The sequence below is a fragment of the Rhea pennata genome, chromosome 15 (genome assembly GCF_028389875.1).
Source record: "Rhea pennata isolate bPtePen1 chromosome 15, bPtePen1.pri, whole genome shotgun sequence".
Taxonomy (NCBI): domain Eukaryota; kingdom Metazoa; phylum Chordata; class Aves; order Rheiformes; family Rheidae; genus Rhea; species Rhea pennata.
The window spans coordinates 9,018,800-9,043,854 of record NC_084677.1 but is presented as its reverse complement, the minus strand read 5'-3'; the positions used below and the strand labels follow the sequence as shown (position 1 = coordinate 9,043,854).

At 33.6% G+C, this 25,055-nt stretch overlaps 1 protein-coding gene across 3 annotated transcripts in view; it reads left to right on the top strand.

The window, feature by feature from the left end:
• SNX29 (sorting nexin 29) overlaps positions 1-25,055 on the top strand; it is a 138,235-nt gene that overhangs the window by 89,533 nt on the left and 23,647 nt on the right. For all 3 annotated transcript variants that reach the window (XM_062588537.1, XM_062588539.1, XM_062588538.1), the window contains one exon: positions 12,231-12,370. In XM_062588537.1, the coding sequence (XP_062444521.1) occupies positions 12,231-12,370 (140 nt within the window). The remainder of the gene's footprint in view (positions 1-12,230; positions 12,371-25,055) is intronic.

The window sequence follows — 25,055 nt, the reverse complement described above, 5'->3', positions numbered from 1 at the left end:
AATAGATTAAGAATAATAATATTAATTATTCTAATTATCATGATTTTATGCTTTTTACCTTTCACCTGTTTGTGTTAAGTCAGGACAATTGATCTTACAGTTTGTTTTTGATCTTTCAACAAATTTATGTATCTAGGCCTAGGAGCTAGCTTTAACATTTGAGAAACGTAACTCTAATGTACAGAAAACTGTCACAAATATAGTCACAAATTAGTAGAAAGTGAACAAGGAAGAGGAAAGAGTTCTACTTTTGACAAGTAATCTTTTGATTGCAAAGAGTGTATTTGGCTTTCAGGTTGATAAGTTTTACATTCAGGATCTGAGTTTAAACATTTGAAAGTAGCAAGGTAGAGCTATTGTAAAGCAATGAAAAAGATAATTTGACTTAGGTGTTGTTCTGAATCAAATCAGAATAGTTAATTACTAATGTGTGGAATTTGACAGGAAATGATAACAGTAAAGCTTATAAAACTGCAAATATCAAGTTTCTTATTTCCTAGTTTCTATGCTATATATTTTCTATGAATGATCTTTCAGTGCTACTAGCAAATTGTTGTCAATATTCTTGGACTACTTACAAAAATATATATTCGTCCTTCATTGATTTTGTGAAAAAGAGTGAAAATAGAAAACGGAGAAAGTGGTATTTGTTCTGTCTTGTTATGCTGATAAGGGAAATGTCGTCTTAGTAAAGTTATTCATCATAAATTTTTAATTGTTTTTTTTTAAACTGCAGTTCACTTTATGTACCATTTATGAAGTTAAACTACATCTTTAACACTTGAATTGTTTGTCCTGTAATCTTAAGTGTGCTCCTCTTGTACCAGCCTGGTTTTTGGTTTACTGAATATTTTCTATGCAGATGTATATAACAACACATGTAATTTCTGACCATGACTTTTCTTACATGAACTATATCTTTGCCTCTTAGCTAGCCTCAAGGTACTCTGGATGCTGATACTTCTGTCATCATGGTTTAAGTCTCTGTTGCGAGTGCTGCCATCCTGCTAAATTCCTGATGTCTGAAGGACTGGTTTGCTCCCATGAGCACCTCTAAGTCTAGAGAGTACTGAGTTATGTTGGCCACACCTAAAGCTCCTGAAGAGAAGCTTCCTATGATCAAAACACTTGATTGCAAAGGGATCCCTTTATGCTTTTATATATAAAAAAAATTTCTTTCTTCACTTAAGATGAAGCAATTTTATTACATTTAATTTCCAAACCTTTCATTCTTGATAGTGTGTTTGTGCCTCCCTTCTTGAAATGTTGCTTTCAGATTAAGGGTAAAGTAATAATGCATGAGTTTTTATTAGACCTATTCTAGTTTTTTTTTTTTTTTTTTTTTTTTTTTTTTTTTTTTGAATGTTGCAATGTCTTTAAGCTCAGCTGCTGCTTATGCATTAGGAAGATTATAACACCTAAAGAGTGAATTTTAGGAACTGACTAAACAGCTAATTAAGTATCCTATTACAAGGGTATGGTCCCAATAGAGGATGTATCAAAATAGAAATGGTTCTTTGCTTCTACTAAAGATGTTAATTCAGTGATTGTCTAAATGTGTAGAAATTGTAGACAGACACCTTTCCACTGAGTGCTGACTTGACTGCATGGTATCCTTTGCTTTCCTTTATAACATCAGATACCTCATATTAAAAGAATACACAGCACTTTTTTAAGATTAGAAGAGTGACTTTGCCATGACTTCTCAGCTTCATCAGAAGAACAATACTGAAATCTAAAATAAGTATTCTGTCTAGGAGAAAATGCTGAGTGCAGCCTCATTCATCATTTTTAGCCTGTGCAGCCAAAGTCTGTGAACTGTTTCTTTAGCCATTTTCAGTTACAGCAATAAATCCTGTTTCATGCCCAAATGCTAGATTAATAATTTAAATCCCTCTCATCTATCTGTGACTTAGCTAAATTGTAGATTATTTTGTGTATGTAGTTATTTAATACATTTGTAAATATATTTCATATATCTTAAAAGATATCTGTATCTATGCACATATAAAAGGCAATGTGTATGCAGTACATATATATATTTGTATGTATGTATGCATACATGCATGTACATATCCTAAATGTTTCCTTCAAATTTCTGGAAGATGTCTTGTAATTTTGCATGTTCCATTCACCAAGGACTTCATCTTTCTCCCGCTTAAGTCAGTAGAAACACTGCCTTTGTATGAATAGTGCAGATATTCTGGGTTCTTTTCCCAGTCAATGTAGCTACTTTTTATCAGCATTTGGTGTGTTTGCACATTCCTGAAGGTGCTGAAGTTATAGGCAGTCTTCAGGGTAACTGCCTTTTAGAATTAAAAGCTATAGAAAGTAAAGATTTTATTGCAAATAAATGAAAAGGACAAAATATTGCTTGTGTGTCCTATGCTCCTAACAGCTGTTAGGTTTTTTTTCAAAATTTTATCAAGTAAAGAATTGTCTGACTGTGTGTATTTATGTATATGAAGCCATTCAAATTACAGTTCTAATTTTAATATTTTTACTCTTAAGCTTTTCATATTATGCCATGGATGTGTAACCTCTGTTGTTTAAACATATCTACCATTTTGGGCCAGCAGGACTGGTCTTTTCAGAGATGAGTGTACTCTTAAAGCTGCTTTTTAGACCTGGTGATGAAGTTGCTAAACTTACCTTGGAAAGAGATAACAGAACGTGTTTGGAGGAAGAGAATGAGAGGACTAAGGTTCTTAAGGAAGCCCTCCTGCATTTGGTGAGGAGAAGCAAGAGAAAAGGCTTCAAGTCATTCCACCACACACAGGTGGAGGAAGCAGTGCTGCTTTGCATTATGCTTTGCGTTTGTGGGTTCAGCAGTAAGCTGCCCCTGAGGGGAGCTATGTTTTGTGTTGCATTAGTCTGTTCTGGCTTAGAGACAGAGGTCACTAGGCCACTGCATTTATATGAATATTCTTGTAAGAGCTCCCCTGCTGCCTTTCTTTCAATTGTGTTCCATTGTTTGAGTGGAAGAAAGTGTTCATGTATCTCTTAAGTATCTAAGATATAGTTCTGGGTTGAAGATTTTCTTGTTAATTTACGTGGAAATACTTCTGTATGGGAGAGAGCTGCTATAGGGCAGAAAAAAAGGAGAGAAGTGAATGAGTTGATGGGATAGCTGTTTGAGAAAGGAAACTTGATTTTTTTTTTCTTTACTTTTGTCAAGTGTTTTGAAACTGTATCCATTTACCCCTTAACTGATTGTCAGTCATCTGAAAAGGAAGTATATAAAGTGCTTTTAGGTTCTTTCATTATCTAGCACACTTTTCAGTGCTTTTATCATTTTGATGGAAAATCTGGACACATATGTTTTTTTAGGGGATGCTACATCATTTTTATTAAGGTTATTCACATGTGTAATAGAGAAATTTCTGCCTTTCTAAGAAGATACCTGTGTTTGCTATTAATTAGTCAAATTTGCAACAGAGAATGTAGTTCAAAATTTAGTGCTTATTGTCCGATGTTTGCACATAGTGCGTATTTTACTATTACGATCCAGTGAAGATGTGAGATACTGTTAACTCACAGATGAGCGATTCTACACTGACAGAAACAAGAGCTAAGACTAGTTGCTGTACTTAGATTTGAAATTTTCTGCTTCTCCTTCAGATCTCTGTTGCTTCTTTTCTTAACTTCATTATTGATCTAATAAATGTCCTAGATCATCATATTAATAATAGTACTACTGGTAATTCTGGACTGACATGAAGAATCATGTTATAGTTTAAAGGACTTAATTTACAAGTTGTGTGCATATGCCTGACATTAATTTTATTGCTATGATAGCAAATGCGATTCTAATGGTAAATGTACTGGCACTGTTCAAATGGTAAATGTTCTGCCACTGTTCGAAAATACGTATTTTAAAATAGGAAGTGTACCAATTTCTGTTTAGCTGGTAAATGGACAATAATAACAGGAATGTAGACTGCTTGAAAGAGGAGGATTCAAAAAGAATGTCACTTTGGATAATCTGAGAGAAGAAAGTCCTTTCATATTAGTAGACTTGTGTGTTTTTGTGTCCTGATTCAGCAAAGCACTTCATGATGTCCTAAAATTTAAGTACATGTTTAAGTTGCACTGAAATCAGAAGTGCTTGTGTACTTCATGGATTTCAGTAGCTCATAGAAACTATCTGTTATCAGATGAGATTGCCAGACTTGATCAATGCCATGATGAACTGTTATTTAGGTAGTTAGAGGAGGAAGTAAAACTTCCAGTTTTTGCCTTTGGAGTAGTCGGTTAGATAATATTTCTTAGTACTAAGCTTTGATATCCAATGGCTTCAAATAGAGTTAGTAAAAAAATTATGTCTCTCTGGTGGTTCATAATTAGAATGCATTTATTAAAGGGGAAAAGCTTTGGAAATAAAAATCCTTAAATAAATTAAATTTAAATATTAATAATTTGGAGTTAAGGATTGCTTTCATCAATGCTTACTTGGTTTGATTTTTGAATGATATAGTATATATGCTTAAATTCTACATTACTCTTGATTTTCAAAGTGAGATTTCAACCATTTTACATTGAGTGATGGGGGAAAATAAAGTAATTTATACATTGTGTTATTTGAACAATTGCTAGATAAAGAAAGAAAAATGTTGCAGTTATATAACATCGCGTGCTGCTTTTATGTGTTTTAGTAGCCTTCTAGTATAAAAATGAAAATATGAAAATAATTTTCTAAGTATATTTCTTATTGCGATGGTGATACTAAATTATCAAGAGGCCTGGATTAATAAATCTCCTTTCAGGGATCTGCGGAGATCAGGAATCAGGAAAACCTAATTATGGAAATAAAACTAAAACCTCAAAATTATTTTACCTACATATTTCTTTTGTTCTGTACCAATCAATATGTTTTTTTTCTTTGAAATTTATTTTTTATAAATATATCAGCAAATTTTAATCTTCTTTGCTCTACAGCTTTTTGAGGGGCTGCTAATACTAAATACACTCGATATTCTTTTTAAAAGTGGAGAAAACTAAATATTAAATACTTCAGAGCATGCTGACTGCTGGAGAGACATTTTCTGCATGAAAAGTCTGGTTTTTCTCATTGTACTATATAAAATATCCTTACATGAAGACACTATAATTTATGGTAGAAATCAATATTCACACTCATTTAGTTTTTATTTTAGAAAAAAGAATTCTCCCATCACAGTGTAACCCAAAGGATTTCTGTTAAAGAAGCATCTATTCTTTTGGGTAGAAATAAAATTCAAAGACCATCTTGTATCTCACTGCTGGCATTTGGAGTGGTAAACTGCTGTATTAGTGAAGTGGTCTGATTTTGGGAAATCATACGCTTACTGATTGACCTTGCTAAAGGCTGAACTTTTCTCTCATTGCTTTTTAATTAAATGTTCCAGGACTAGCTGACAAATTGACACAGGGCTCACATTTTTCTTTTTGGAAAAAAGTATTTTTTGAAATTTGGGAGCAGCTGGGGAGGGAGATTTGGCCCTTTATATAGATGATATACTGGATCGAAAATGCTAGATTTCTTAAGAAACATATTTGATTTCATGATTCTTAAAATGCCTAAACCAATTTAGAGAGGTACTAGACATAATTTGACCACAATTTACTACTTTGGGATAGAATGTTGATTGTTTTGGTAGGACTGAGAAGTTCCCACTGTCCCGACACACTTTTATACATCTACTAATGTGTTTGTGCTCTGGGCCTGCCTATAGGATGCATAGATAGCAATATCATATTTTAAGTATGCATGAACAAAACCTTAAGTAGTTATGGCAGTTATATGTAAATGAACCTGTTACTCAAAATAAAAGGTAAGATTTTTTTCAGAAATCAATGTTTGAAAAAAATCCATACTTGCCAGGCCCAGGTTAAGCAGGCAGCTCTACTGGCTGCCTGGGATGGCTGGCACAGCTACAAGCAACCGTTTCTGTCCTGAACAGGTACTCTGTACTGAATAGCTCTGGGTAGTACTGCAGAAGGCACCCCAAGTCACAGTCGGTTAGAAGAGCTAATGAAAATAAACTGGCAATCTTATGTGGTACTTCTTTTATGTATGTGCTCCGTTACATAGTATCTCGTTTTGTTTTATGCTGCTAGCCTGATCCTGACATACAGAAACTGATGTTCCTAGTAGGATTGAAATTTTAAGGGAGTATCATTTCAATGATTTTTGAGATGACTTTGGTGTAATATGGCTATGTTTAGTGTAGCTACTGGTGGAAACTGTATGTACTGCCATAAAACTATTCAACAATGCAACAGTTACTGAAGGATATATGCAAACGGATATATTCATGTCATGTTTCATCGAGATCTTTACAAAGATCTCGATTAGCCTATCAATCTGCAAAAATTGATACTTGTTATCTGGCTATTCTTTAATCACGGAACAGAATGACTCAACAATTTAATGTTTAATTAGGTCCTATTTAAGCCTTTGATTTCTAACTTCATTTTGAGGTTAATAATTTGCTGTCTTGTGAATAGACAAAAACTAGTAAAATAATTTTGTTAAGACTGAATGACTAACATAGGGAGAAAAATTATGCTACGTTAAAATAGCCTGGTTTTATTTTTGTGTTTACAGGTTTATCTTTTAATAATACTATTGTCAGTTGTATGTAGGAAGGGATTCACTGTATGGTATCACAGAGGCTGGTACAGCTCTCATTTAAGTTGAGCTGGATTGAGCTCTGAGTTGTTTTTTTGTTTGTTTTGTTTTGTTTTGTTTTGTTTTCAGTACCAGCAATAAGAGTTTAGTTAAATGATAGATAGTGGTAAGAACGTCATAAGCAATGCCTTTTGTGTTGATTACAGGAGCAATAAACTCAGACTATAGAAGGGTTTTATCTGTCCCTAAATCAAGGTAGGTTACCATGATAATGTACTGTCTATCAGCTGCTCATGAAAAATATTTGAAACATTCAAAGTGAGCTATCCCATTAATAATGAAGAATATCAGTGTTTAGCCATCTGTTACATATGTGTATATGAAAGGCCAGCAACAGTCTGAAACAATTCAAATTGCAAGTTGGACTGAACTCTGCCTGTAATGAAAAATTGCAAAATAGAGTAACATAAAATATTATAGTGCGTCAAATGCTGCATTTTACTTTTATAGCTTAACATCATCTGCTAATATATGTTGAGAGTCTATCAAGATTTCCATTATATATTCTCATTTTTAGAAGTTTATAATTTGATATTAGCATTTTGCTGTGGGCAGAAACTTGGAAAGCTCTCAGTCAAAAAGATAGTTTCATAAAACATTTTGGGAGACATAAATTTCAGATTAAACAATAAGAATGAAATATTTTCCCCAGATGTGTTTTGATGCTTCTGCAATCAGAAGCAATTTTCCTTGTTAGCTGAAATTCTGTGGACTCTTAATCAAAAATATATGCTTTGAGGCTGTGGTTAGAAAATAATTTTGAAAGTGGATTGTGCAGAAACTGCAATAGCTTTGTTTTTCAGAAAACTAGTGTCTACAAATTGAAGGTGTGTATTGGTGTGTTGAGTCTACATTAACAATTTGGTTATTGTAGTGTTGTATTTTGCATTAATCAGTGCTAAATATACTAAGATGCCCTACAGAGGTATATCAGAATCTGTCTATATTTTATATAACTGAGTCCCTCTAATATGTAGCCTTTCCTTTAGCAGGGGAAGAGAGACTGTTAATCAGATAGGAAGGACAGTAAATTATGGTCAGAGGAAATATACCCCTTCAAGTACTAGTTCCTTTCCTATGCACTGTATTTGTGGGGAAAAAAAAAATCAAAAACACCCTCACCCTCCCCACGGACATACATGATAAAAGCAGGTAAAACTTCCCTGAGGTTAAAAAGACTTCTTGTGGTCTTTATGAAGCAAAAAGAAAAAAGGAGGAAAAAAAAAAATCTTCAGTGTCTCTGGATTCTAGTTGGTTAAATAACGGTCCTGATTATTCAAACCCACTATACCCATTCTATTTGCTTCTGAACTACAGCATCAATACCACTCATTTTTAAGAGCAGGACTCCTTTTGGAACCATGTAAGACAAAGTGTGCATTTATTTATGACTATTGCTTTATCTTCCCATACGTGCGTTGATTTTCATAAAAACTAAGCCATATCTTAACCCGTAAAAAAACCCCTAAGCAATATCTAAGCCATCTGATCTTCAATACTGTTAAAATGTCAGTTGCAAAACTTTATATAGTTGCAATTTAGACGAAATTACTTTGTTCTCAAAATCCATGCAGATCAAACGAATAGTAAATACACAAATCTGTATATTAAATCTTAAGGAAAGATCTTTTTGCTGTATTGATAATATATGCACGTGCAGATATATAGTCAGAAATATAACCACGTACAATCTGTGAAGTTAAATGCTGAAATGGTTTTTGTCTCACTGATGTAAATCCAAATAAAAATCTTTCCCTTTAGTTTTTGCTTGTAAATAAGAACATTACTTAGCAGTCAGAATATTAAATACTAAGCATATTTTAGTTGCAGATAACTGGGCCCCAAAATGGTGGCACTTACCTTTTTGTAATTTGAGGCTAAAAAAATTAGCCAAGCTCTCTGAACCAGTTGTGGTTTTTTATTGTCAATTATTGTATTTACTATCTTCTGACAAAAACTCTGTATTACTACTGCTCCTTGGCAGTAACAACTGTATAGCAAAATAATTCCTCTGAGTGGCAGCCTGGTGTTGGAAGATGGACATATTATGACAAAGTACAGACCATTTTGATTCTGTTTTCGATTAGTTATGTGTTCCCTCAGCATGTTGTGGTATCTGCAGTATTTTTAATTAGAAAACTATCTTGTGCAGTTATTATCTGTAGTTAATGAGGTTTTTTTATGTTAAACATAAGAATGAGACTGTACCTACATTCACCTTTTGCTCCTATATTTATAATGCAAAATATTTTTGCCTGTGACAAAATCTGTTTGTCTAAATACATATGCAATATGAGTCAGTCTAGAAGAAAGTAACTTCTGCAGAAGAACAAATTGTAATTTAGTTGCCAATGACTTCACTAAAAATAATGTTGCAGAGGATTTGTGACTAAAAAATTTAAAAACTGAAGAAGTGCTGACAAACGTGGTACTTCAAAATGGAAGCTTTCCTGGAGGCTTGGAAGAGCTCATCAACTGAAGTGATAAAACCAGAATCAAGAGAGCGTGTAGGGGGACGGCCCATTCTTGGGAGTGGGTTTAAGGCTGCGTTGGCAAGGTGTGGGAACGGATTTGTAGGCCAGAATAATGTTCCTCATATCTCCATTACCAGGCTGTGGGGAGGAATTGCTTCTAGTTCAGACTGGTCCTGTAAGCCAAGCAACCCTCTTACTGGTATGATTAATGCTTGCAGGACCAAAGCTGTTCCATATACCGTGTCTTCTCCTCTAAGGTCTCCTACGTGAGCGCTCTGTGACTTGCCACATTTCCTTGTTTTCTGCCTAACGGAAGCGATGGAAGCAAATTAGTGTTCCTATTACTGTGACCCCTTATGTGGCAATGTGATACCTGAAATGCTTTGAGGGGAAAAAAAGGCAAGGCTGTTTCTTGAGCTAGTCAAAGAATGCAGTAAAACAAAAATCTTAGAGAAAAAAGGGAAAATCATACAATCAATATTATTCTAAGCAGACCTGTACTAGACCTAATTTTTATTTGTTATTAGGGTTCCACTTCATTCTAATGTAATGTGTCTCCACATAGTAAAATTTTTTACTTTAACGTTTCTTAGCAGCTTGTGTAAACTTCTGTTCAGCATATTTGTCCAGACCTCCTCAGAGTAGTGGTGTACCAAGCAAGCTGGTGCTCTGCTGAGCCTGAGTAGTAACTGTGCTCAAATTGAGGTGTACTGGGTGAGTGATGCTGTGGGGTGGGTTGCATGAAATGGCAATAATGCGTAATTTTTAAAATAAATACCGGTTTCTAAGAATTTTCAGGGTTTTTTTTGTTGTTGTTTTTTAGTAAATTCAATTAATACCAGAGGCACCTGCTACAAAATTTTTGGAGTGTATTGGTGTGTGGGTATGTGTAGTGAAGTGGTTCTGAGGAACTATGTGATGAAAGGAAAGAAATAGCAAACTGTAATACACAGATCTTTTTCTTCATACTGATCTAGTTTTTAAATATATTAATTTATAACTAGAATGTCAAACATGATTGGACATCCTTGCAAGTTCACATTTAGAAAATATGAAAAATGTTGTATGTATTTTGGAATTTTTAAAATTTATTAAATATCACACACTCTGCCTAACTTTTTGAAGCCTGTAAGTAGGAATGCCTTCAGAAATTACATGTTATTAAAAAGTTACATGCAGATAAGACAAGAGAATACAAAACAAGGTAATACAACACAATAAAAAAAAATAGCCTGTTTTAGTATGCAGGATTCATATTGTACCTTTATATGTACATTACTTTTTATGACTAAATTGGTGAAAGAAAAATATTAGGAAGATGATGGGAGTCCTGCTGTGGAGAAAACTATGGCAGATCCTGTGAATTTAATCATTTTTCTTGATATTTGGGTAAAATGCTGACTCAGTTGAATTCAGAGGACAATTTGCCCATGATTTCAGTGGAACCATAATTATGTCCTCTGTTGTTTTGCTGGTAGGCAGAGATACTTCAACAGTGAAGAAGTTGTGCACTTGTGAAAGGCTTTTCTAAGCTAAGGCTTTGGCTAGATTGGATGAATTGCTACACTGGTAGAAAATTTTTAAAATTCTTAAATATAAACATTGCGTATATGCTTATCAGCCAGAAAATATATGTTGTATCTAAAAGTAAGCTTTAATTAAAAGAATGAGTTTTTGTAGAATACAAGTCTTGGTTGCCAATATTTACAAAAGTACCTTAGTTAACATTAGCATGTTCTTTTTTCCATGAATTTAATTTACTACTTTGAGAAATATTCAGAATCCTTTTTCATTTCTCATTTTCTGTCTACTAAAAACATTGTCATTCTGCTAATTACTCCAAAGGAGAGAGAACAGTATGACTAATATTTAGGTTCAAAGAATGCTAGAGCAAGCCTCCGTAGTTGAAAGGATCTTCCCTGCTTTGATACTGAGTTAGTGCGTTTTACCTAAGAAAGGAATAATCTTCAAACTGGGTCATGTACGTGGCAGCATAAGCCTTTACTTTTCAATGCAGCAAAATTATCAAGGGTCAGGGTAGAAGTTTTTATTATTTTTTTTGCTGGGGTATTGTGGGTTTGCTGTGCATTTTGTTTTGTTTTTGCAAGATAACAGGACTTGTTTCAACAAGATTTCTTGCATACAATAATAATACAGGTTCAACAGACACATTTTATGGATGATAGTCTTTCTTTGAAAGCTGTAATTATCTAATAACTGTTTTGGCTTCATGCCTAAGAACATACTGTGATATTTAAACTAGGTGGTCAGAATGCCTGCATTTCTGAGATAAAGCTCATTGCCTGTAGCACAAACCAGTCAACATCTGATTTCATTGTGACCCTATAGCAATCTTATGTCAGTGTGATGTGTGCGGACTTTAATATTATAGTTCACCATAATAATGATTCTTCACGGGAAAAAGCTAAGTGTGTGGAGTTTATACAGTTAGACCCATGTTTCAGGGCTAGTATAATATAAAATCCGGAGGATATAGGAACTTAAAAAACTTCTAGGAGAGTTGTGGCATGATCTTTAAAATACTATCTCTTGTTTGAGAACTCCTTAACAAAATAATAATTTATTAATATAATAATAGATAAAGCTAGAAAAAAATGGATTCGTTCTAGAGCTGTGTACTCAGGCTCTGAAATGTGTGAGTTGTGGAGACTTTGAGGGAATGGTGGGTCACTATTTCCCTCTGAACTCTAGTAATTCTGGATCTCAGAAGGAGTTGCAAAAATTGTTCTTTAATTCGTTCAAATTTTTTTTCATTGAGAATTTATTCGTTGAAGAATTTGGTCCATAGGGAAAACCCTCTTGCTGTAAAGGAGAGAAGTCAGCGTCATGTCAATGGAAATTTGTCAAATAGTGTTGTATTTATTATTAGGTTACATTTTTTTTTTAATCTCTAAGATTTATAAAAATTTTTTCCCTTTTTGCTAACATTTTTCTTTATATATAATAAGAATAGATCATAAATCAAATTTGAGCTTTATTAAGCCTTTTAGTGACATTAGAGAATAGAAGAAACATTCTTGGCACCACTTACTTTTTTTTTTTTTTTCCTCTCCTATTTTTAGGATGCAAAGTTTGTAGAAGAGAGACGCAAGCAGCTACAAAATTACCTAAGGAATGTAATGAACAAAATTATTCAAACTGTACCAGAATTCACAGCCAGTCCCAAAAAAGAGACTCTTATTCAGCTGATGCCCTTTTTTGTGTAAGTATCTGTCAAGTAGATGTGCAGTAGTCAAAAATATATATGAGCCTGTTTCTCTGCAATTTATTTTAAAATATAATGCCAACGTCTCCAAAATCTTCTAAACGGCATTTTTTATAGAAGGAACCTGTTAAAATTTTATGGTTTTTTTTCACATTTAAAGGAATGTATGATACATCTGTTGTAATTTTTTGTTTATTTAAATGGTGGTTTTGGGCAAAAATCACTGTGTAAGTGACCTAGAAATCTGGATAAATGGATGCTCCTGATGCATTAGGTATTTTCAGATTTGTTTTATGTGAGGTTTTCCAGTGTTTTGCTTTTGTTAGTGGGGTTTGTGTATTTTGCTTTTAGTTTCATTTTTGGGAGAGGAGGAATGGAGGTAGGTCACTTTAGAGTACTTGCCAAATTAAGAAATCAACGGGTCAAATATGCTGATGTGTTTTCTTATTACAATATTGAAGTAACATGGTAATGTTATGGTTTTGTTACTGTTGAGTAGTATGTTTAGGAGAGGTTTAACATGGTCATCTGTTAAGACCCTCAAAAAGAACCCTTTTCATATATCGTTACATAAAGATAAAATCTGTTAGTCTTTCCATTCCACTGTGAACATTGCTTTTACAGTACATGTAAATGATATTTAGAACTATTTAAATAAGAAATAATTTCAATGAAAATTTGTATTTGGAGGTGTGATTAACTTTCTTTTCACTAATGCTTTTAGTACACAGTGCACTAAGGCTGTACAAGTTATGTATGGATTTGACACACTTTCATAGTAAGCCAGTATATTAAATCTGCAATCCGCAAGCCACTGCAAAGGCACTGGAGGTCCCATCCAGCATGAATCTTCGGTTTCCAGAATCACAGTCTAATTAAAAGTAATATATTTCAGGGACATGCATGCTTAGCTCGTACTGCTTGCATGATCTTATGCTGAATTTCATATTTTTAAGCCTGGAGAATTAAATTCAGAAGTGTGCCTATTCTTTACAAAAGTGTGATAGATATATGGAAGAATAGCAAGTATTTTGTGGCATTCGTGTTTCAGTTGTTATTCTTGAGGTTGTTGTCATAAATGGCAAAATGATGTTAGTAGAGACAAGTATCTCCAAAGACTTAGTTTCTTCTCCCCAAGAACCTATTTTGTAAAATATGACTGAGGGTTGTAAAGATTTAAATGGTTTCAAGTACTTCAAATTGAGAGGCCCAGAAATGTTTTTTTGTAAAGTATTTTTTTTAAAAAAAAAAGTTTACCTAAAGAAATGCTGCAGTTCATTTTGTTTCTAGAGCATAAGGGGGCAATGCAGAAGAAATGTATTTGCAATTGAATTTTCTCCTCAAATAATTTTTGCTATTCCTGTCTCATGTTATTTAATCTTAAGATGGTTAATACAGCTATGGGAAGTAGTGTACTGGTAATTTCTTGTCAACCTCATTTCATGATTTGCACTTTTAATTGTAGAGCAGGAAAATAAATTCTAAATGGTGTCCACATAGAGGTCAGTGCTATTTAAATGTCTATCCATGGTTAATTATGATTGATTTTCCTGAGTTTTCCACATGGTAATGCAAAATAAAATTTTTTGGGTTGAGGCTCTCTAGCTCTTCCTCATCAATGTGTTTATTTGTGAAAGAAATCAAGACTTGTGAGGAATAAGATGCATTGATAAATGATTATGGTTGCAGCTGCTATAGTAATTATTGTTATCCTGACATTAAAAAGAATCATAAAGATGGCAACAAAAATAATTAAGGAAAAAGGGGGACAAAATTTCACCCAATGGCCACTATGTGCCACGGTGGCTACTAAATGCTACTATAGTTAGAAATGTAATTCTGATGTTTTAACCTTAAACAATGAAAGTGGACGTTCATTACTTGAACCAGGGTGAATTATTGGCACACTTTAACCAAAATTGTTTTGGTTTGGAATATTTATTTAACTTCGATCATTAGAATTTTACATATTTTTAAAAATTATTTCATTAATTGTACAATTTAACAGTGACCATACTCTGAGATTATGAACTATGAGATAATACATTACTCTAGTAAGTGTTTCTTTTTATTCAACTTCAAAACATGATATTTCAACAATAGCATATTATAATCTGTCAGCCACTTAAAGATGGTAAGGGTAAACAAATTCTATCTAACTACTCAGCACTAAACAGCGAACTTCTTTTCTGAGAATTGAGCTTGGCTTTTGCACTAGTGTGTCAATGGAATTTAGATCTTGGACTTTTGTTTATTAAAAAAAAAAAATGACAGGCGCAAAAGAAGATTCAGAATCTCAGCTTTGCCTAACAAGATCTACCAGAGATGCATAAATCAGAATAAAATCTGTTGCTTTGTTTTACTGTTATAAAAAGAAAATTCTTTCAATAAATTCAAATGATAAGATACAATTCATTTCACAGAAAGAGCAAAGTTTTCTCATTGAGAAGGTGGTGTATTTAAATTATTATTTTTTTGGATATGGCTGCAGTTTAAAATAAGAAACATTCTGGTACAAAATAAGATATTTACCTGTAGCAGTAGCGCAAGGGAATTTGTCAGTGTAAACATCAGTAATGATGCACTGTTAACTATCGTTGGGTACAGCTATATCACAGATTGAAAAAAGATTTGCTTTATTGTTAGAACTACTTTGCATTTGGCAGTCTCATAGTTCTCAATACATTGCCTGAAGCAAAAGACTATAGTCAGTTCAAGAATATGGATGTATGTCATACATCCAAACATGGTGTCATACCTCACATACATCTCTATGAAATATTTTCTTCTTAGAGATTTTTCTCAGATAATAGACAGGTCAGCATTCTCTCTTTGCTAGACTAGAGAATTCCCTGTGGGAATATTAGTGAGATTCTGGAAAAACTTAGCCATAGTGCATAGTGCAAAATCAGTGTACAACGTCTACAGCAGGCACAGTGGTCTTTTAATGTAAGTTTTACTGAGACATCAGACCGTACCTCTGCAGATAAGCAGAAGGTTTAAATTAATACAAAAATCTTTCAGCCAATGGTAGATGGAACAAATTTTAGAAGGTATCATAATACTTAGGCTACATTTGAATTCTGTATGCCCTCTATTTTCTGAGTGGCATGACCTGGCACTGCTAGTGATTAATAAAAAACATTGGAAACATAATGCATTTCGATTCCATTTTATATTCCCAACCTCTCCATTACTGTTTTGCCTTAACGAATTTTGAGCTCCCTCAGCAGATCTTGAACATACTGGACCTTGTGAGGTGTTTATTACATTATTCAATTGAAATCTTGGTACCTGCAATTCTTCTATTCTGTTAGGTTTAGCCATGCTTTAATAACATAAAACACTGTAAATAAGTGTTTAATCACTTTTAAAATCTGATTTAGTTTAGTTTATTAAAACTAATATCTTTAGGACTGTATTCACTGAACGTTAAGCACTGGAAAGAATACTGCTTCTATGATTTTTATTGTGGATTGTTCCTTTGAGATTTCCCCCCTCAGTGCACTGCTTACATACAGTCAGGCCCCATTTGATGGGCCACATGTTTTTAATGATCTGTTACGGAATACCCTGCCTCTGTTATAGAGAAAGAAACTAATGTTGTTTTGAAACTCAGATACAGTTAACAGGCTGCAGTAAAATAATGTGAATCAGTTCACTAGCATTTTTCTTTATTATTGTATCAAATGCTAGTGGCTCATCATACAAATGTAATTGCTTTTGATTTTTTTTATTCTGTGAACTGTCATTAATGCATTCTTTCTGATGTGAATCTTTATCTTTTTAATCTTGGTTTAGATTTTTTTCCATTTCCATGTTGCATTAGCTCAATCACAGGTTCGATTTAGATTTCCTTTGTAGTCCGTTTTCATGTCTTAATGTAGAAAAGACACTCTGGTTCTGCTAATTTGCGTGCCTACATGCTGAATAACAAACTCTTTGTAGTATAGAATTTGATATCATAAAATAAATTTTCCAGTCCATGGAGAGCAAAACCTAAATCAAGAGTTGGTACTGCTGAATTGCTATATCTGCTACCTGGTAGAACCCTGTCTATTAACATTTACTTAATATTTATTTGCAGTCATGATTGGTATGTTGCAGATAAATAAAACTTATTATAACAAGTACACTTATGTTTTAATCACATTTTTCTCAGTTTATCTGAAAAGTACCACTCATATTAGCTTTTGGTTAATGCATGTATAAGAACAGGAGGATTCTGGCAACAAGCATCACAATCCCTTGTACTGTATCATTAAATCTTTCAACTTAAATAATTGTAACAGGCCATATGATTTCAAGTCATGTGCACAAATTGAAGTGCGAGGAATTCCATTTAAACATGAGAAAAACAAATAAGGTGATGGAACACTGGAATGAGTTGCACAGAGAGGCGATGGAGTCTCCATCCTTCCTATCTTCCGCAAAATCTCAACCTGAGATTTTAACTTGAGCTGGGTTTAACCCTATTCAGATAAGCGTTAGCTAAACACACATCTGATAAAACATATATGTGAGCAAAACAGGCCTAAACAGTGTGAAACTACTAAAACAAGTACTCCACTTTTTAGCTATGCAATGCTATTTAAACAAGAATACTGCCGCTTTATTGATACTTTGCTTTGGCAATTTGCACCAGAGGTGCCTATATTTTAGGACAACATTTAGTGAATATTTTCACAGATTACATGTGCTGAGTATCCATTCTTTACCTCATTTTCCAGGCCACAGATACATGTCACGACATTTTCTAGGTTAGTATTAATTGTATGTTCTGCTGAGCTGCAGCTTTTGACATTTATTCTCTTGTAGTAGCTTGTCAAATATACACCTTAAAGGAAGCAGACTCATCAGTAGATTATCGGCAAAGTAAGAGGTTAGAGTAGGTTCTGAGAAAGTATCATCTGCCTGTGGTGTTTGAACGCCATAGGAATTATCAGTTCTCTGTGCTGATTGGGGGACTGTAATGTATATGTATATATACATATACATACATAATGTATATGTAATGTATAAAATATATAGTCTTCATTTCACTGGATAACATTCCTGGCAGCGTATTTGGTGGCAAAAGTTGTGCTGCTAGGGTGATTTGTGTCAGTTGTCTTTCAGCCACCTGTTTTCCAAGCCAAATTGTAGTCAAAAATGCACTGTTTGTATCTTTTTTTTTTTTTTCCTCATTTCATAAGTTTTCTCTTTCTTGGAAGATAAAGCTATGAGAAGAGTAGTAGAGAGACTGAGGGTATCAACTGGCAAGTGAATTTCAGTACCAACCAACCAGTGCTTGAAAGAAAAAGGTTGAGGTGAAGATGCTCTTCAAATATTTATTTGCTACTATTGCATGTAAAACTAAGTGTCTGCTGTCTGTCTTGCAGACTATTTAGCTAAAATAATGTGAAAGAATGCATGAGGTTTTATTGAATTAGAATTTAGTTTGAATTTTTGGGGTTCTCTTATCTCTATTTCAGTCACGACTGTCAGTGTGTCATGGTCATTGAGAACATTTAAATTTAGATGTTAGGTGTGTGAGAAGTAAGTTAACTTCTGTACCTATACCATTCCTAGTGTTAAAAAGTTACTTTCAAGCATAAATGAAAGAAATCTTATACGAAAATTACAGTGAGGTTCATGCAGACATCATACCTATGAGTTCATTTCAAAGAAACTCAAAACTGACATTTTCAAAGTTACTTTCAAAACAATTAAAAAGAAAAATTATCTCAGATTTAAAAAAAAACAATTAAAAACTAGGCTATCATTTCATTTGGTAAGTTAATCTCTCAACAAGGGATAATTTATTATAGAGCAGACATGGGCACTGTTTAACTGTGAAGAGTGAACTGAAATCTCTTCCCTGAAAGATTCATGAAATATGTAGACATTAGTAAAAACTATATTAAGTATAAAGTATATTGTCTATAAAGATAGAGGAGAAGGATGTTAAAAATACTGTGTTCTACTGTGTTCTTTGCCAGTGACAGTACTGAGATGAGGCTTTCATGAAGAGATTTAAATTTTAAAAAATTTATATCTGTTTGTCCATTTGCAGACCTTTAAATCTCAGTCTCCAATGAGGGAAAAAATGTTTTTGTAATCTTGCCTGGTCATACCATGTTTTAATGTTCTCTGCCTCATTAGTATTTATAGGAGATCAGTGTAAAGCTACCAAGAGATTTCTAAAATATTGTAATTATTTCCTCCCTTTATGGTTTGCCTAGCTGGACTAATAGTACTGTGCAGCAGAGTAGCTGTTAATTAACCAGTCTTTCTGCATGAAAAGCCACTAAAAATGATTCTTTGAAAAACCAAAACAATTCTGAAGTGTTTTCTCTACGGTGTAAGCAACATAGTAGAAATGATAGTTAATACAAAGTTATGCACAGAATCCCTTCTTTTATTTGAATTCCCTATCTATATATAATATAGATAAACAAAAACCTACATGCATACGTATGTTTATATCAACATAGTGGTTAAGTTTTTTGTTTTATAATTTCTACAATTCTGTAGAAAAAAATAGCTCAGAATATCTTAGATATTGATATACCTTGAATATATGAAGGCACTGTATAGTCATTGAGATGATTCTTCTGGCATCCCTGTAGTTAGGATATGTGGTATTGTATCAGTTGCATGTGTTATGGTGCATACTCATAGCATGATTTTTATTTTGAATTTTTGTTTTATTTGTTCTATAGCACATATTGGGTCTGCAGTTGCAGCCAGAAAGTTCTTGGGGCAATTGATAAGGAGGTGGCAAAATTGTCATAGAATCAGTAAGGTTGGAAGGGGCCTCTGGAGATCGTCTGGTCCAACCTCCCTGCTCAGCAGGGTCACCTAGGGCATGTTAGACAGGGTTGCATTTCTGAAAAAATGAGTTGTTAATGCAATGCCATGACACTTTTTTTTTTTTTTTTTTTTTTTTAAGTAATTAGTGTACATATCCATGACTTCTAATAGGATAAATGGCAGTATTCAGGTAACACAGTATACCCTTTTGATTGGTGCCTAGATTTTTACCTGATTGCTTCCTTCAAAGTGACAGTTTGTGTTACCTGCTTGGCACTGAAGGAGTTCATTATCTCTTTATAGATTTCAGTTATACTCTGTGACAGTAAGCAAGCACTCTGATAAAGAGGAACATAATTTAATTGAACAAACTAGGAATAGCATTTGCTTAAATATGTGACTTTTAATCAGTAAAGCACTTTCTAATGCCTGAAACATGCTAATGAAGCTAATTTATTGCCATCTATTCATAAAGCTACATAAAGACATTATACAATATTTATCTTCTAATGGAACTATGTTGCCCAGCACTGATGATTGTTGAGGTAAAAATACCTTAGGTATCTAAAATTTGATTAGCACATTAAGATAATGCAGGAAATTCTATGGCAAAAAATTTACTATTTAACTGATCTTTTCCTGGTAAAATAATTAAAATATATGATTTGAAATGGATTGTTCTTAACACAGCTATAGTTGTTGGTGTTATTCTTGGTTTCTGCGTTCTTTGCTTTGTAACTGACAGTTTGTTTTTAGTCTGTCATAACCTACAAGGCTTGGCATCAAACTTAAAGCATCGTATCTCTTCTTCTGATTCAACTGAAACCTAAAGAAGTAGGGCAAAAAATGTTTGGTCTAAGTGTGTCAGAATTCATATTTTTATATCTTTTCCTTTCTCAAGAACTAAGATCGGAAAATAGTATTATGTTACATTGTCTTTATTTCATGTTTTGGCACATCTCAACATTGAAGGCATGTATTACAAAGACATGGCATGCTACAGATGTATTAAATTTTCCTTTTCCTGTTGTAAGTAGATGAGAGCATTATGAATATTAGGAGAAAATGAAGAAGGACAGAATAGATCAGGAGGACAATAATGACAGCAGGAATAAGCAGGGAGAGAGCAGGGAGATGCTTAGTATTTAAAGGAAGAGGGTGAATATAATTAAGTAATACTGATACTTCATGATAACTAGAAGTATTTGACTTTGTGAAGCTGTGGCTTTATCCAAACAAATGAAGATGATGATCAGATTTTAGTTCTTGATTTTTACAAGGAATCATTTGAGAAACATGTACAGTTTTTCCACAGTAGTAAAATAAGAAAGCTCTGCATATATGGATGTTTCTTAGGTGCCTCGAGGGAAGTGGAAATTTCAGAATTCAAACTGATATTTTTCTATCTGGGATTTGAAAGATTAACTGTTAAATAATTGAAACTTACCTCAGCTATAAAGTGTGCCGATACTGAAAATGTGAATAACCACTGAAAAAAAGAGTATCAAGCCTTTGTTTTGTTGCAACTCTGCTCCATTTTTTCATACAGTAAAGAACTATCCTGCTTCCTCCTATGTTTTTTCAGGCCTAAGGTTTGCAAAAACACATCTTACTGTCTTTTTATTACAGGTGGTAAGTTTTGAGTAAATGCCAAAATCTGTATATTGGGTTAAGAAGATTCAAGTATCTATGGAAGATGATTAGTACCATAATGCAAACTATAAAATAATTTTATTCTACTACATGTGCCAGATATTATAGAGGAGTTAAGGAAGCTGTGTTTAAACTCTGATCTGCCATTGACTGAGTCTTAGCTTGCCTTAGGGAATTATACCAGAGTGCTTACATCAGTTAGAAGTGTGTAGAGAAAACCTCACCCTGATCTGAGAAGAATGTTTATCTACTAGACCAAAATTTCATTTACCTCTTTTGATTTTAGGGAGGTTCTTTGCAGTAAAGGGATGCCAGTAAAAGTATTGTAGAGAGAAAAGCTCCTTAGTTTGGAATGGGATCAGAGCAATCAAATATCCAAATTAGTGCTAATGTGCCCAAAATTGTGTTCTCTTATATTCCCCACCACCACCTGCCCCCAGAGCATGGTATTACCCAACGATTTCACATTTTACAGAACTGATATCTTCTACATCCATTTTTTTCAGTATGCAATTTCCTTTTGTTAGCCTTTCTGAGTTAATATAGACATGTTCTAGCCAAAGAGTTTGCAATCTCTGCAAAGTTTGCAGAGTTTGTCCTACTTTCAGGATAGTTGTCTTAGTAATTAGTTGCATTCACAGTCTTGAAACGGTTTCTATAGATGGAGGTATATTCCAAATACCTGCCAGCATTAAAGATACCTGCTGAGTTCAACTTTGTCCTATTATTACAATTTTACGGAAATTAGTCTATTACTCAGTAGAGCGTAAATGACAATTTTTAATCAGGAAGTATAATTTGCACAGTTACTAGTGATTTATGGAAGATGTGTGGAATTATCAACAAGCTTAATTATCTGCTTTGAATACAAATATTGTAATCCTTTATATTTTAGATCAAAATATATGTGATTTTAAAGTATTTTAAAGACTATTTTTGTGCTCTTCAATCTTTTTCTCAACTCTTAAAAATAAAAAGGACTAAAAACTGCAGGTTTCTAATCTCCTTTATTCCGTTCAGCTGCATTTCTGTAGATTGTATTTCTTTTGGCAGCAATTAGTCCTAATTCTGTTCAGAGAAATTTGCTAGTAGATCCTAATGTAAATAGGTTTTATTCAGGTGAAAAAATCTGTTCATGCATGCGTCTCACTCCTGCCATCTTGCAACTCTTTTGCGCCTGCCTGCTCTTCTGCTCTTGCTTGCCCTTCCTTCCTGTTTTTATTACATAAACACAGCTTTCTAAAGTGACCCTAACAAAACACTAGCATTGTTTTGTTCTAGGACTAAGATGCCTTAAAGAAAAGGCATTTCCCATTTGTTTAGCCTGATGTGATGCTCAATAAAACTGGTTATCATGCAGCAGCTCCAAAGATTTTGTATTATTTTGCCCTCGTTATTCAATCTTTTCATAGGAAAAAACAACTTCAGTGTTGAATCGTTTGACTCTTAAACTGATTAGCATCTAAATAAGGACAATGAGATTTTACTTTGCAAAGTTAATTGCTATAAACTGTTTAACAGGCCTCACAAATAGGTATTTATGAGCACATTCCCTTCAAATAGATTTTTGTCATGTATTCAGAGTGACCTTTACAGTACTCATGAGAAGAATAATTTAGTGTATAATGTTACAGAAGCAAATACTGTGTAGTCAGAATTGGAGGCATTTGAGGGCTTATTACAGTTGCCTCTGAATAAAGTAGAGTCTCTTTGTCTAATGCTGCCTGAGAAAATAAAGAATGTGGAAACAGGCATTACTTTACATATGTAAAACTGTGGAAACAAATGAAGGAGAGCATATGGTATTTCTTATACATAGAAATGTGCAAGAGATATTCTCCATGCTTTAAATTCTTGCCTCATGGTTTTAAATTAATTTAAATACTGACATTGACCGTAATGGTCAAAAAGCATTTTGTATGTATTATGTATTGTATTATGTAGCTATTGGTATGTCTCTATTTCCTTTTTTTTTTTTTGAAAATGCAACTTTTAAAGCTCTGAAATATATGGAGATTATGTTGAATAAAGAACCCATTTTCAACCTTACTGCATCACAGTGCTCTCAAAAACACTGTATTATGCATTCAGTTTTTGTTTCTGATGGGTCTGTTCCCTTTCCTATTTTGCAAATCATAAAAATTGCTCAAGGAGAGAGTGAAAATGCGCAGGTGCCTACTTTGAAAATGTGCAATCATCAATTCAGCTAATACTTCTTCCTTCAACATCTTTCTAACATGAAGAAATAGTTTAATGTCACTTTGATAGGTGCTGCCTTGATTACACCTGGCTCCCAGTTTATACAAGGCAAGTATTTTACTGAACCTTTTCTCCAGGAAAATCAGGTCCTTATGGAATGCTGATTAGTTTAATTTAATGAACTGGACTGAGACACTTCTGAGTGATTATTGATTGGGCAGCAGAAATTGTATCATCACTTTTTGTCATTTTTCCTCCCAGTTAACAGCTGAATTAATAATGAAAGATCATTCTGAGAGAAGAGCTCAGCAGCATTTGTTTCTTCCTTTTCGTCCTGCTCTTTAATGCCTGAAGATAAATTCAAAAAATCTTTTGCAAGAGGCAGGTCACAGATAATTTGTGGCAGTAGAGGAAGGGGTTAAGATTTTTCTCAAAGTAGAACACACAACCACTTAAATTTTTGTGTCATTACAGCAGTGATCCTGTTTCCTTGGTAACAAGCAAGTGACATGCACTCTCCTTTTTAAAAGTGAATGCTGTATATACATTCAGCTATTCCTATGTTGCAGCAGGTGTTTCTGAAATTGGTAGCAAAGAATGGGCTCTACAGCCAGATAAGGAAGATGCAGTTTTGAGGCTGGGCAAAATAAGGAAAATTAATAGAAAACAAATCTCTTCTTTGCTTTGTAATCAAGACTAACATTAATCCAGAAGAGGGACTTCTAAAATATGACTGTGTTTATCCAAATATAATTTTCATTTAATCTCTGGCATCCATTTTTCTTTCTTACCGTTTTCAGCTCCTATCTTAAAATCTGCATTTCTGTGAATAGTAGTAACAAACTGTAATGCTGAGTACTTAAAAGCACACAAGTTAACTTACTCCAAATCATTAATATGTAGGAGAATTAAATCAAAATAACTGAAATAGTAAATTATTTTGAACAAAAACAAATTAGTTGCAAGACTGATGCATTTGAGCACCAATTCCACAGCATAGTCACAAATAAGAACAGTGTTGTGGAATAGGGAAGGAGTTGTTACTGGCTCCCTTCAAGTGACTGTGAGTCGCAAGAATCTTATACCTTCACTATGTTTTGAAAATTGTTGTTTGTGTAGAATATATCTTTTTCTGAGAGCGAGCAAGTGAGTGGGAGGTTTCTCTCTGCTTCCTTTGGCTGGAAGGCGTAGTCCCTCTTTGAAGACCAGTCATTTTGTCAGTTCTAGCGAGCAGTAGTAAGAAAGGATCCCCACTTCTCTGAAGTCCAGGTGCAGTAAACTCAATTAACTGTCCATTTTCTCTGCTGAGATTTTTACTGAGCAAACAGCTCAGTAATTGAGAATAACACTGGTTTAGACTATAAATTGTAAAATGTAAGATGTCATCCATTCCCAAATATATCTTACATAGATATGAAGTCAGGACAGATGTATAGATGACATAAAGTATGTAGTATGTATATAAAATTCTTTGCTAAGATCTATAGTATAGGGCCTAAATGGGAATCAATCCACATTCTATTGCCCAGCAACAAAAACACATCATTCCTGTGAGTATACTAACATCTTTTCCGAAGTGGCAGATACCTACCATAATGGATTTGGTTCATATTTTATGCAATTCAGTTACTAACTTTCTTAGAAAATAAGAAAATATTTTTTAAAAGTATCCTTATGTTTACTTAGTAATAAAATTAACTGAAAATTCTGTAAGTTGCTTTTAAAATAGGGCATGTCTTTGAAATAATAGGAAGTTTCCCCCAGCTCCCTTTCCATCTACAGCTGGTTTTAATTTTCACTGTTTTCTTCATGTGTTGTGCAAGTAAGATGAGCGTATTAGGTGGCATAATAGTTACTGCAAATCTTTTTCTTCCTGAATAAGAAAGGTTATGAACGTTAATCAAAAGTATTTAATCAACTTTTATTTAAAGTAAATGTGTATTCCTTTGTGTTTCCATATTTGTCGTGATGTTTGAGCTCTAGTAAGTTTTCCAAAAAACTTTAATAAAAAGCTAGTTTTGCTTTTTCAACTACA